Genomic DNA, 14,091 nt, shown 5'->3' with positions numbered 1-14,091 from the left:
GTGGGGGTAGGGAAGACGTTTCCTGATCGCCTCCCTCTTGTACTCCTGGCAGCAGACGGCTAGATGAACTGTCCAGAAGGCCAGGCCCTGGGCCCAGAGCAGAGCAAGAGGATCTGGAGGAAGATTAAAAGGTAACACCAGCGAGTTCCCCACATTTCCTGTAACTTATGTGAGGATCTGGAGGAAGATTAAAAGGTAACACCAGCGAGTTCCCCACATTTCCTGTAACTTATGTGAGGATCTGGAGGAAGATTAAAAGGTAACACCAGCGAGTTCCCCACATTTCCTGTAACTTATGTGAGGATCTGGAGGAAGATTAAAAGGTAACACCAGCGAGTTCCCCACATTTCCTGTAACTTATGTGAGGCAAAATGACTTCAGGGAAAGTCATGAACGTCTTGGTTAAGAACATGAATTTTATGTCAGGGGCCTTAATTTAAATTCCAGCCCTGTCTCTCTCATCTTTAAACTCTGAGCCTCAGAGAGTAAAATGAGGCTGTTAATATCTATTTCTGGCAGTTGCTTTGAGGACAAAGTTAAATAACACATGCAAAGTACTGACTACTGCCCCTGGCTGTGGTCTCCATGTGAACAGGAAAGTGTTCATCATCTTAGAGTTTTTGATTCCGATGCAGAATTTCCCTGTGTAACAGTCCTGGCTGTCCTGGAACTCACTTTGTAGACCAGACTGGCCTTAAACTCACAGAGATCCACCTGCCTCTGGCTTCCACGGACTGGGACCGCCTGGCCATCATCTAAGAGTCTTCCCTTCATTTACCAAGTCCATTTATCAAGTACTCACTCCCAGGGCACAATGAAGATGTTGCCTGGCCTATGGAGGCCAACTATAAAACAAACTGTCCCCCGGGCACAATGAAGACAGTGCTGGGCCTATGGAGGCCAGCTATAAAACAGAGTGTCCCCAACTATAAAACAGACTGTCTCCACCAAACATTCAGGCTAGAAGAGAGCCCTGAAAGACCATCTTTCATTTTTGATTCAAAATGCTAAAACTAGGAGGTAGGGTCTTGTGGCTCAGTAGTGTGTGTTTGGCATGTTCAAAGCCCTGGGTTAAACACCCCCACTACTGCCCTCCCCATCAAAAAGAAGTAGTCAGACTGTTATATGATTGAACAGCTCTTACACAAGTAGAAGCCGGTAATACAACAGTGAGTAACTTTACAGGTGACCTCTTATAGATAATTAGCCTTGCGCTAAAGATGACAGCCTCCCAAATTTTGTAGTAATGAAGTGACACTCCATTTCTACAAGGCTGGAGACTTAGAAAATACCATTCCATTCTAGATTTTCTGAGCCATAGGTCCTCATTTGTTTTTTGTTTGTTTGGTTGGTTGGTTGGTTTTGGGTTTCGGTTTGGTTTTTGTTTTTTTGAGACTGGGTTTTTCTGTAGCTTTGGAGCCTGTCTTGGAACTAGCTCTTGTAGACCAGACTGGCCCCGAACTCACAGAGATCTGCCTGCCTCTGCCTCCTGAGTGCTTGGATTAAAGGCATGCGTGCACCGCCACCCGGCTAGGTTCTTATTTGTAAGGATGAGAAGATGATGGGATTTTTCCTGCAAGTTCCTGATGTGGTGGTGTGACAATGCTTGCTGAGCATACGCCAGGCTCTGAGTTCCATTCCCAGCTCTGCAAAACAAGACAGTTGTTGACAGGGGAGTGAGAAACCAAGTATGTCGTTTGTTAGCAAATTATCTGGCTTAGATCTATATTTAGTAAAATGTACCTACTTAATTTTTTCTATTAAGGTATTAAAATGTTATGATTCTATGCATGGGAGCCATGCCTTTCCTTTTTCATGTTTAAAACAGTGGTTTTAAATGTCCATTCCATGGTAATAAAACTTTCATAGCTAATAAAAGAATATGTTGAATTATGGCTCTGTATAAATTTTGAGAGACGTGTATTTTTGTCTTCATTTTTATAATTCAGTTGGATATATCCTTAATTTGTTATCACAAACTAGACACAAAGGATGAATATCACCACCTCTATCAAAATAATCTACTATTGGTATACATTTTTACTTAAATTATAATATTTGTGATTATTTTTGTGCATTTCTAACTTCCTGGCCAAATGCATATGAGAAATTTTAAACACGTCATGCAAAAACTTGAAAATAATTTAAACATGAAAAATCGTTCAAGTTTTTTTTTAAAATGTTGATCTTCCAGAACAAATTGCCAGCATAAAACAAAATTGAACATAAAATCGTGTTGTCAGTGTAAGATAAAGCCAAACTGGAAAAGGAATCAACAATTCATAAAAATAAAAGTTTCCCAACCACGTGCTGCCTGTCTTAGGGAAGGAGAGACGCCTGGTGTGGTGATCCAGCTACACAGAAGCTCTCTCCCCTTGGAAGAAGATTCCTTTGCCAGGCCTTTGGGAGTTCCATCATTCTAATGAGAAAAGAGTATTCCCTTTAAGGAGCAAAAGGCGTAGATTAGGGCTTTTTAAAGTGCTGATTTAAAAAAAGAAGTTACTTTAAATATAAACAAAATGCTTATTAGGTTAAAACTAGCTAGCTTTCATGGCATAATTTAAAACCATTATCAAATATTTTCTCCCTGGTTGCGGGCTACCTGTCAGTTCTGGACAAACCGCTCACTCTGTTCACTGAGGCTGCCCACGGGGCAGTTTCTGCTGCTGCTGCTTCTGCACCTGGGCTTAATGAGCAGCATTTGTGCAGACTCGGGTGTTTTCAGGAGAAAACCAAGGAAGTCTTTCATGCAAAGACAAAAACAAAACAACAACAAAGCTACACAGACAGACAGACACACACACCAAAATAAATAAACAAAAAAAAAAAAAGACTGGAATTTACCTCCATCCAACCTACCTATAGAAACTCAGGAAATTTCTGAACACGCCACAAGATCTGGAGACTGAAAATTTCAAGGTCACCAGCCAAAGGCTTCCGCAGGCAGGACTGAGAGCTGAACAGCAGGAGAAAGGGCCAAGAGTTTCAAACACAAACAGCCATTGTCACCCAATTGTATCTTTTGAAGTCCAGATGTTCTTATCATGGATTCCCCTCCCCCAGTAGGCAAGCGTTTGGTGAGGATGGACACTAACTATAAAGTTTATCAGTCTTCAACAAACCCACGTTTTCGCTTGGAAAGTAATTGGAAAGTAAAAATTTACCCTCACAACTTATCCTGTAAGTTGGTTTATTTTCGATCCTGAATGAGTGGCTCCGATAAATTATCTCGGCTCTTCACCCTGCTCCATCTCCAGTTTTCAACTTGAAAGGAGCCAGCCTGACTCAGCTGTGTACCGCACGCACCTGCTCCTGCCCGCTCCTTCCAACAGCGGAGCTCACAGGCCTGCGCTCCCTTCTCCTTGGTGAAATTCTACGTTGTCGGGAACTCTGGGGAAATTCTGTCCCGGGGCAACTGCAGGAGGAAGGAAGCAAGGCTCTTGCCCACATCCACACCATCACAGACGCAGGCCTCTAGCGCCCTAACAAGGGGCTGATGGGGAAAGAAAGCCACCTCTCTACTGAAGGCCAACTTCCCTCTAGAAAAACGAAGAAATGAGGACGCTTTGTGGACATTGTTGCAGCCTAGGATCAAGGTTTTGAAATGAAATCGGGAAATGCCAAAAGTGCTACACAGAAATAGCCCTAAAACAAAGAAACAAAGCCCCCAACTTTATTGAGGCATAATTTGCTTAATTTTGAGGACAGAGATTCCCTAGGTGGTTGTGAACGGCCATGTGGGTGTTGGAAATAGAACCCCGGGTCCTCAGGAAGAGTATATATCTAAGTTGGGGATAATTTTGACTGTGGAAGGATACTGTGGCAAGGCAGGCTTATCTTTACTAAGAAAATGTCTCCATCCCCCAAATTAAAAACAAAACACAACTTTCAAGTAAAAGAGTGAAGTCCTAAGAATTCCTATAAACTTTAGTCAAATATTATTGTGTTTTTGCTTGCAGGCCGCTAGAGATATTTTTATGGAACCCAAAGAGAAAACTTTTTTTCCTGAAATGTGAAGTGGGTTCCCTACAAACTCCCGTAGGTATATTATTCTAAAGTATTTTGAGTACAGTAAATACACCAAACTATCATTTTTTTGTGACAAAATTCTTTTTTTTTAACCACTTATTTCCTTCCTCCAAAATCTACATTTTTGCAGAAAGTCTTTCCTCCAGGTTTGTCCTGCAAGCATCCTGATTTCCAGGTATCCTTTCCCCCCTGGAGGGAACACTTCCCAGAAGTCCACTGTTTTACAAGGAGCCTTTTAGATCTGAAAGAGAAAACTGTTTTGTCAAGGGATGATGAGAAATTCCAAAGAAACTAACCCAGACGGGATTCTAAATTTGGGGCAATCTATGGCACTCCTTCAACTCCGAGTTTTGGTCAGAAAGATTCTCAAGAGTTATTTTACACCACTTATAAGAAACTGGTATTCGCTGTGGTTTTTTTGTTTTTAGTTCTTTACATCAATAAAAATAAATGTTAGTTTTGTGTCTTTAATGTGTTGAAGGTTTTATACAGCACACAGTTCAAGTAATCCTCACGGCAGTCACTGAAGGCAGAACTTTTGGCGAAAACAAGAACCTGGTAGAAATAACATACTTTGCTGGTAGCTTTAATATGTTCTCAAAGCAAACGAGACCTCGTGCCTAACCAAAGGAGAAAGCCAAGTTTGGGGTGAGGATCTGCTGCTTTGAAAACTGTGGACTTCTCGTTTTTGAAGTCCTTCAAAAGCTACTGTGCTTGTGTGTATCTGGGGGGAAAAAAGGGACCCGTGTTTAGAGCTGCTGACCGCAGGGGCACGTCTCCGGTCCCCTTTCCAACTTGAAGAGTGTAGAAAGTCCGGAGGATTGCTAGTGGAACTTTATACATTCTTGGAGCAAATCACAATTGAAATATGAAAAAAAAAATCGGGCGGCGCAGGAGGGGTGGATAGCGGAATTCTTCCACGACTGTGAAGTCTACAAAAAAGAAAATAACCACTCAAAGGCATTCCGGGGAAGGCCGGAGGAAGGCCAAACCTAAAAGTCTTTCTGCCCTCTCCCCCCCACCCCGCCCCCCTCCGGTCCCAGCTCTCTTACAGAGGCCACCTAGGTCTCTACTTTGGTTGCAAATGTCCCAGGGAACATGACATGGACCGGAAGGTTTTTCCCCTCTTAATCAGTCAGTTCAACTGTTCACTTTCCTTCTAAGGGAAACCGGCACTCCATTCCCAGGAGAGGGAAACTTTGCCTCGGGATTTAGAAAAGAAACTGTTGCTTCATTTTTACCGAGGAACTTGGTCCTGTGAGTTTGCCCGCACTCTGTAGAGCTCCACGGAGAGCCCCCGGGGCTGTAGAAGCTCAAGCAAGGGTCACCTTTGCCACGCTTCACCCTCTCCCAGCCGGTTCCTCGCGAACCCAGGTAGGGATGGCTAGCGGGGGTGGGGGTGGGGGGTGGGGGGTGGGGTATGTCTGAGCCCAACAGGGTAGAGCAAAGAAAGAGGACCCTAGGCGGCGCACAGGAGACCCAGCAAAAGCACCCAGAAGGAGCCACCCCGCCCTGGGGCTGCAAAAGTGAAGTCTGGATTCCTACAGCGACAAGGTGGTGGCCACTTTATGACTTTTTCGCTCGCCGCAAAAATACACTCTGTTGAGCACAGACTTTTCTCAGAGGTGACGCAATGTTCTCAAACACCACCACAGCCACCAATTTAAAAAAAAAAAAAGGTAAAAAGAGGGGCAAGCCTTGCCTCCCCAGGCTTCATACAGTTCCAGCTCCTCCCTCCCTTTCCTCCGAGTCTACCTCACTTTACAGTCGTTTCCCATCCCTACCCTCCTCCCCCCACCCCCCGCCGCCGCCCAATCCTCCTCCAAAAAGTTTGACGACCGCAAAGGAAACCAAAAGGGGAAAAAAAAGTTCTCTAACCCCAGACCTGGCGGGAGATCAGCATCTCTTTTGTTCGGGGCGAACCCACCGTCCCTCGTGACGTCACTCAGACTCTGGGCCAATCGGAGCGCGGTCGGCGGCGGCTGCGGCGGCAGGAAGGGTGGGGGGAGTCGGGCCGGTCCCTCCTCCCCAGCCCGCAGGGCCTCGTGGGGGGCGGGAGGGGACTGTCCCATATAAGCCCCGGCTCTTGGGGCTCAGCCGCCCGCACCCGCTGAGCTGCACTAGGGGAGGAGAGGGATCCCCGGGCGTGAGCGGGACCTGCGGCCACAACTTCTGGTCCTCTCCCACCCTCTTTCCCATCTTCTTACAGGCGCCCGCACCTCAGGACTTCGCCCCGCAGGCTGCGAAAGGAAGCTCACTTCGGGGCCACTTGCATCCTGGGGAGGGCGACTCTCCTCCCGTCCACTCAAGATGCTCAGGGGTCCGGGACCCGGGCGGCTGCTGCTGCTGGCCGTCCTGTGCCTGGGGACAGCAGTGCGCTGCACCGAAGCCGGGAAGAGCAGGAGGCAGGCTCAGCAAATCGTGCAGCCTCAGTCCCCGGTGGCTGTCAGTCAAAGCAAGCGTGAGTACCGAGAGTCTGGCCGAAACCAGCGGGCTGCAGGGATGGGTCAGTCCTCAGCGCCCGCTGAAGTTGAAGCTAAAGTTTTGCGCGCGTGCGTGGCTGGGCGAGCGTGTGTGAGTGTGCGCTTTCTTGAGGGAAGCCAGCTGTGGACACAAAAGGCTTAGGTTTGAACAGGCTCGTTGGGGGTGGAGGGCTCTGGAGAAGATCCAGCAGTTGAGGCGGGGACCGTATGGTGTGTCCCCCCCCCCGCCCCCCGTAGCGCGCTAACAAATTGTACACCTTCAGAGTGCCCTTCCAAAACTTGTGGTGAAAGAGAAAAGTGACACGAATCTATACATTTTACATATGAAATTAGTATGGTCACCCTGATCCTTATTTTCTGTATTACTGAATAGTTGGTTAAATATTTTCCAAATGGGAATGAGGAAAGAATATCTAAATCGGTAGTTTCTGATCAGCTTGAAAGAGCTGTCGTTGGTTCAGTGCTGCTTTTTGGGGGTACCTCGGGATTCTTCACCAAGAGCAAGGACTGGAATTTCTTTTAGAGTTTTTCAGAGGCATGCCCTTGCTTTACTTTGAGCTAGAGGAAATTGTAAAAGTTCCCCTTATTATTTATTTATTTATTTATTTGAGTTGGGCTCACATTGTAGCCTAAGCTAGCCTAATACTCTCCCGTGTAGCCCAGGCTTGTGTTCAGTTCTCCTGCCTCAGCTTCCACAGAGCTGGGGATTCATAGTCAGCAGCACACACAACTTAAAGTTTTCTTTCTTGTCCTGTTATATTATTATTATTTTGCTAAAAGTACTGATGGTTCTCAGATGTTTTAAAAGTAATTTCTATTATTTGCCTATCAGAGTGTTTCCACTTTGCTGATGTAGTTCCACTGGCCAGATGGACATGACATCATTGTATAACTTTCAGCCAAGTTAAAGGATAAAAAAAAAAAAAACCACCTAAATATCCACCTACATAAATAACGCTTAAGTCTTTGGAGAGCTAACTTCCACATCTGTATTTTAGTGGAATGTTGCTTTTAAGAGACTTTGTATTCTTTCAGGCTCACCCATTCAGTTGGGAAAATTCAATAATTTTGTAGGGGAAAAAGAGGAGGGATGAAACTGTAAAAAAAAAAAAAAAGCTTCATTTTGTTAACCTTTCCCTTCCTTCAATTTTTCACAGCTGGCTGTTTTGACAATGGGAAACACTATCAGATAAACCAGCAGTGGGAACGCACCTACCTGGGCAACGCCTTGGTTTGTACCTGCTATGGAGGAAGCCGGGGTTTTAACTGCGAGAGTAAACCGGAAGGTAAGTGGAAGGCAGTCTGGTCACTGGCAGAAATGATGCTCACTTATTAAAGTTAGCTTTCACTAAAAATACACCCCCACCCCCACCCAGGGAACTGCCAGCAATTCCCTCTTTGTAAATCCAGCGACACTCACTCACGTTCTCGCTTCCCTTACCTCGAAAACAAATGTATTCCAAACTGTTTCCAAAGCCTTCCTTTTATTCTCCCCAAGAGTTTGATTAGAAAAATGAAAGGCTTTGGCCCTTCTTCCTTCCAAAAGAAAACTTATAAAAGTTTAATTTGTTAGAAAGTTATCTCAGATCTTTGGCTCTCAGATTAGGGGCCAAAAATTACTTTGAAGCACTTGTGTGTAAAGTGATTTGTTCGAGGCAGTTCAGTGAGAAACCACCCCTTCTGAGCCTTTGAAGCCCCTTGATACGTTTCTTGTGAATCACCGCAGTTCCTTCAGAGAAGCTGCTTGGCTCCAGGGGAAACATTTCAGTCAGGCTGTGACAAAGGCCGGCGCCTGCCGAGAGGGAGGCAACCTTCAAACTCTTCGCCTCCCACGTGGCCGGTGAATTGATTTCCCCAGTTTGAGGTTGGAATTTGAAATCTGTCCTGTGCAACTCAGCTGGACCTAGGGTGTGGCCTCTTCCTGAGAGTTCTTTACATTGTAAACAGAGGACAAATTGCAGAGCTTGCCAAGAACTATAGTTTCATTAAAGCATAACTTGGCATTTTTAAGTCTCCGTTCGGTTGCACGTAGCCATGCTGCTTGTAAACTGGAAGAGGGGTGTCTTCCTTCAGATGGATGAGAGAGGGTAGAGGAGCTTGTGTGTGTGTGTGAGGCTCACATGAGCTTCTTCTTCTCCACAGCGGAAGAGACTTGCTTTGACAAATACACCGGGAACACTTACAAAGTGGGTGACACTTACGAGCGCCCTAAAGATTCCATGATCTGGGACTGTACCTGCATCGGGGCTGGGCGAGGGAGAATCAGCTGTACCATTGCAAGTAAGAAAGACATTCTGTAACGTGATGGAGGTCCCATCAATGTGTAGTGCTCTGTCCTGTCCCTGCGATGTTCTGTTGCCCAGGAGTGAATATTTCTTACTTTGGGATTTACCCCCATGACCATATATATCCATGTGATCGCCCACCCTAGTTCTTACACCTAAGTAGAGGAAGATGGGTCTAAGTAGAGCTGTAATCTCTCTCTCTCTCTCTCTCTCTCTCTCTCTCTGTGTGTGTGTGTGTGTGTGTGTGTGTGTGTGTTTTATGTGTGTGGTTTGTGTGTACAGTGGAAACAGGTAACTCTCTTGGTTCTTTTCAATAATGTATACCCAAAAGACCTTCTTATTCTAAATAACCTTCGATCTTCAAGCCAGATTGGTCATGTGATCATCCACAGTGTTGAACCAGCCATGCTTTTGTTTTTTGTCATGAGTCTGGTTCTTTATAATGAATAGGTTAGACTTAGGGAGCCGATCTTTCTGTTCTCAAATACAACATAGATGATGAACACAGTGTATTTCCAAGGAACTTTGGGTGCTGGGCTTCATGAACTCTGTAGCTAAGGTAATCTTTCCAGTATGACTCACAGGGTTGCAGTACTTTCTATTAATAAGGCAACTTTTTTAAAGCTAGCTTTTAAATGTAAGTAAGTCTTCTGTCCAAAAGAACCAATCAGTCAGTCCCTTCTGACTACTCCAATATTCCCAACACTTAATGTTAGGGTTTTGCCAAGTTTCTTGGGCAAAATCCAAGAGTCAATAGTACACAGTGTTTATAATTCTGCAGACAGTTCGGCCATTGGACTTAACAGCCTAAGGAAGTGTCAGGGTTTCCACACTCAGGAGTGTGCATGCTTGCTTTCTGGCGGAGAGATATTTACACCCTAGAGTAAAATGTCGCCTGTCCCTACTCCAGGCAATTGGAATGCTCAGCCATGAGGCATATTTACTGTGTGAGAGGAGACCATTCCTCCCAGCCCTTCTTTGTCTTGGGAACAAATTATCTGCAGTCTCTCTGGGGGGAATCTTTATTTATGACCCCCTTGCCATTCAGATTTCCCTGGGACTTCTTTAACAACTGACCCAACCTGAGCAGTTATGCCGTTAGCTTTTCTCCTGCCTCTGGCAGGAGGGCTGTTCTCAGGTTTAGGGCTCTCATTTGGGCCCACATAAGTCCCTCTCTCAGATGGAACACCATTGATTTTCTGTACCGTGCTCTCCTGACGCTTGCCCTTTCTCTGTCACAGATCGCTGTCACGAAGGGGGCCAGTCCTACAAGATTGGTGACAAGTGGAGGAGGCCCCACGAGACCGGCGGTTACATGTTAGAGTGTCTGTGCCTGGGGAATGGGAAAGGAGAGTGGACCTGTAAACCTATAGGCAAGTGGCCTGGAGCGGTGGTTGTGGGGGAAAGGGGGGGGGGGGTGCAGAGACATAATGTGTGGAACCCAAACCACTGGGCAGGGTAGCTGAACTGCAATGTCAGGATTCGATTCGTGAAATGTTCAGCGATCCCCAGTCTTCACGAAATCAGATCCTATAAACCGTATAAACCGTAGAGAAATCTTGATTTTGTTTCAAAAGCCCGAGATAAAGTTAAAATATTGAGGAAGAAGTGATTTTTTTTTGTTGTTTATATCTGATCCTGTCACCTTGGTGAAGACTTGTTATTTAAAGGGGAAAAGTGATACTTTTGACACACTTCTCCTTGGAATGCAGTGGACTGAGCACAGAATGGCCTGTGGCTCTGGCTAATTATTTTAAAAACAAGGTTTTCTTTCAGTCTCAGCCTCACATGTACTCTGTGACTCCAAAAGTTTTCGATTCCCTTTCCTAGTTCTCCAAATCATGTTTGCTGTTTTACAAACTTGTTTTGTCTTTGGTTTTTATGGAGGCCTAAAATTTAAGTCACTTTCTTCCTTAAGTCATTCGCAATTCAGATTGGGGTATGGCTTAGGGGCTCAGTTTAGTGACACAGTGCTTGCTGAAGCAATTGTAAGGTCCTGGATTCCATCCCCACTACCACATAAATAAATTAAAGATTAAAAAAGAAATTATGATTTTTGCAAAGAATCATCTCCCACAGGGTACATGTATTGATTCTTTTCACTTGAAATACTAGTGGAAAGCTTGGGAACAGGCAGAAAACGCAGTCTATGTACTCATTAGGAGAACAGAATTGCCTGCCAACTGGCCCAGGGCTTTCTTTTGCTTTGGCTACTTGCTATGTGCTTAGCTGCAGGGCGTGTCTTCTTTTCCCTGAATAGAGTGCTACTTAAAAAAAAAAATGTGGCTGGATTTTTGCTTACCCGCTACACTTTAAATTACAGGGAGACACTGTAATTTTAAATAGCTCTCTCTCTCTCTCTCTCTCTCTCTCTCTCTCTCTCTCTCTTTCTGTCTTTCAATTTCTCCTACAGCTGAAAAATGTTTTGATGATGCTGCTGGGACTTCCTACGTCGTGGGCGAGACCTGGGAAAAGCCCTACCAAGGCTGGATGATGGTAGACTGTACTTGTCTGGGCGAAGGCAATGGGCGCATCACCTGCTCCTCCAGAAGTAGGTTTTAGCTCTTTTCTGTTGAAAATGCGGTCTGCTGTTGGCTTCTGAATTCCTAGAGAGAGTTGTAATGCTGCCTCACTTGGAAGAGACCCAACACATCAACACGCTTTGGCAATGTTAAGATGTCCAGAAAAATTGTAAAACCAACACATTCTGCTTCTTCAGAGAACATTAAATAAGTAGAGAAAGAAACTCTCAATTCAATACTATCGTAGGCAGTCAGCTAGTAAAAAGAAACTTTAGTGTTTATCCAAATACCAAATGGGTCATCTTAGACCTGGAGATTATCACTGAGATATTTTCTTAGTACTAAGGACAATTAAATCCCTAAAGTAGCATGCAAATAAATCCTTCGGCATGGGGAAGGTATTGACATGGAAATAAAAGGCTCTAAAAGTTCAGATTTCCTTCCATGTTTGAAGTTTAAATAAGGTTTATTTACAAAACAAAAACCTTGTGAAAATGAGAAGTATTCAGTATTCTCTTTCTAATAGGAAAGTGGAACCAAATGAAGGGTCTAGCCTCTTTGTGAATTAGATATTGCTGTAAATGCTGAGTCAGGAAAAAAGTCACCCATTGATGAAGGCAAACACATACACACACAAGAGCAAAGGTCAAAGGAAGGCCTTTGCAGGTTGGTGCTTTTGTCGAGACCACAGCTCCCCATGTTGTCACACCTGAACCTTCTCAGTGTCTTTGTTGACACTCCTGATCATGTGCTTTGTAAGTAACTAGATAGATACAAACCTTCCTCATCTCTGAAGGCCAGGCTGTTGTCCAATTCCGAATTCCCTCCCTATACCTTCTTATACAAAGTGAGTGCATATAAAATTTCATTGAACAAACGATTTTTCTTTAAGAAATTTCTTGGTTTGCTATCAGAAGAGTTTTAAGGGTTAGGTAAGAGTTTGCACTGGATTTCTTTCTAAATTTGTTGATTTTGTATGTGGAGGTGGGAGGCACACATGGCCCAGTGTGCATGTGGAGGTCAAAGGACAGTTTAGAAGAGTTGATTCTCTCCACCAAGCAAGGTCCAGTGAGCGAGTTCAGGTTGTCAGGCTTAGGGGCAAGTGCCCTTACTCAATGAGCCATCTCGGAGGCCCACAGTTACTTGTCTAATTGTCTTGCTTGTCTAAAATCTTGCTACAGAGGTCTCTGAAGACTGAAGATCATCACATTTTTAAATGTTAAAGAGCTAATAAACCCATAAGTTTTGGGGAAATATTTGATCATTTTCCGAATTTAGTGAATTTGATCTTGGGTGGTATTTTTCATTAACTATCTTAAGTTAAATAAATAAAACACATTCAAGATATTTTGATTTGATTTTCCATTCATTTTAAAACCATGCTTCAGCAAATTCCAACGCTGTTGTTAGTTTAAAATTCTACAGATTTTTTTGAACACAGAGGCAGCAATTAAGACTTCAATACAATCTTAGAAGGGACAATAAGAATGCCTGAGGCCAGCTTTTTTTTACAGCAATAATAAGAGACAGTATCCAGAGCAGATCTTTTAGCCGCAGGATAAAGGGCCATTTTGGTGGTGGTTTTATTATTGTTATTATTATTATTGTGAGACAAATTTTTATGAAGCTCTGTCTGGCCTAGAACTTACTATGTTGCTACAAAAGACCTTGAAATTCTAATCCTCCTGCCTCTACCTGCCAGGTGCTGGGGCTAGAGGCGGTGGTCATTTTGTTTGTGACCTGTAAAGCAGGTGTTTTAGAGCAGGACAGAAAAAAAATCTTCTAGCTGAAGAAACTGTGGTTCCACAGAAAGCGGAGGAAGGGATGCTTTAGTCAAGTCATGGCATCCCTGGGAGGGCTGAACAAGGCCCTTTCAGAGCTGCCTGCCTCCCTGCTGCTTCTGTGGTGTGAGGAGAGCTGGAAGGAGGGCCATATGCAATAGTTACCAGGAGAGAACAGTAGAATGCCAGAGAACGAATTGGGTTCAAGAAGCAATATAAAAAGTCTTTTAAATTTTTTTTTTAAATCAGTGAAAGACACCAAACAAGTTTTTGTTTTGTTTTGTTTTTGTTTTTGTTTTCTGTTTTTTTTCCCCTGGCAAATTGGAGAGGGTGGGACTGTGCTGTAACTAACAGTATCCGAATTTCCATATCTGTAGCACCAGCACTGGGTAGGGACTTGTCATGCCAACTGCCACTGAGAAGCATTCAAGCGCAACATTCCTGCTTTTGTTTCAATGACTGCTTGCTTGTCGGTGACTCCCTGAATTCCACATTCAAGGCTTCTTTTCCGAACCAGACAGGTGCAATGACCAGGACACCCGAACATCCTACCGAATCGGAGACACTTGGAGCAAGAAGGATAACCGTGGAAACCTGCTCCAGTGCGTGTGCACAGGCAACGGCAGAGGGGAATGGAAGTGTGAGCGGCATGCTCTACAGAGCACGTCAGCCGGTGAGGCGCTGGGACCGGGGAATAGCTTGACAGGCCGATCGAAGATGATTTATAGGGTCTCAGCTAAGAAGCTGAGATCGTTTACATAATTTTATTTAACAATAGTCGTGCGATATTTTGAACGAAGTTTTTGAATGGCCTGAAAATAGGCCTTGGATGTTGAGAAATAGATTTAGCACTATAAATAGAACAGGGGTTTGAAAGCAGAGTGAGACCCAAGTAATGGCTTCATCAGTACAATGCTTTATGCATAGATACAGAGTTCAGTGCCCAGAACCAACATGCACATCCAGATGTGGTTACGTCATCTCTGCACCA

General features: G+C 44.4%; 1 protein-coding gene and 1 long non-coding RNA gene across 14 annotated transcripts in view; one reads left to right on the top strand and one right to left on the bottom strand.

Moving 5' to 3' along the window:
- Positions 1–1,158: 1,158 nt before the first annotated feature.
- LOC125416484 (uncharacterized) lies at positions 1,159–3,744 on the bottom strand. 2 transcript variants are annotated; one of them, XR_015004844.2, is made up of 3 exons: positions 3,165–3,744; positions 2,860–2,956; positions 1,159–1,646 (listed from the first exon to the last, which is right to left on the bottom strand). It is a non-coding gene; the product is annotated as an uncharacterized LOC125416484 (long non-coding RNA). The 2 variants fall into 2 exon arrangements; XR_015004843.2 differs by lacking the exon at positions 3,165–3,744 and having other exon boundaries at positions 2,860–3,156.
- Positions 3,745–6,115: 2,371 nt separating this feature from the next.
- Positions 6,116–14,091, top strand: part of Fn1 (fibronectin 1) — a 65,389-nt gene continuing 57,413 nt past the window's right edge. For 9 of the 12 annotated variants that reach the window (XM_048459432.3, XM_048459430.3, XM_048459429.3 and 6 more), the window contains exons 1-6: positions 6,117–6,490; positions 7,670–7,798; positions 8,655–8,792; positions 10,039–10,170; positions 11,211–11,348; positions 13,618–13,773. In XM_048459432.3, coding sequence (XP_048315389.3) covers positions 6,340–6,490; positions 7,670–7,798; positions 8,655–8,792; positions 10,039–10,170; positions 11,211–11,348; positions 13,618–13,773 — 844 coding nt within the window. In that variant the 5' untranslated portion in view covers positions 6,117–6,339. Of the gene's footprint in view, positions 6,491–7,669; positions 7,799–8,654; positions 8,793–10,038; positions 10,171–11,210; positions 11,349–13,617; positions 13,774–14,091 lie in introns of all 12 variants that reach the window. The other 3 variants (XM_085698630.2, XM_085698608.2, XM_048459433.3) reach the window with 1 other exon arrangement.

The sequence above is a fragment of the Myodes glareolus genome, chromosome 1 (assembly GCF_982192425.1).
Source record: "Myodes glareolus chromosome 1, mMyoGla1.1, whole genome shotgun sequence".
Taxonomy (NCBI): domain Eukaryota; kingdom Metazoa; phylum Chordata; class Mammalia; order Rodentia; family Cricetidae; genus Myodes; species Myodes glareolus.
This window is presented reverse-complemented; position numbering and strand designations above follow the sequence as displayed.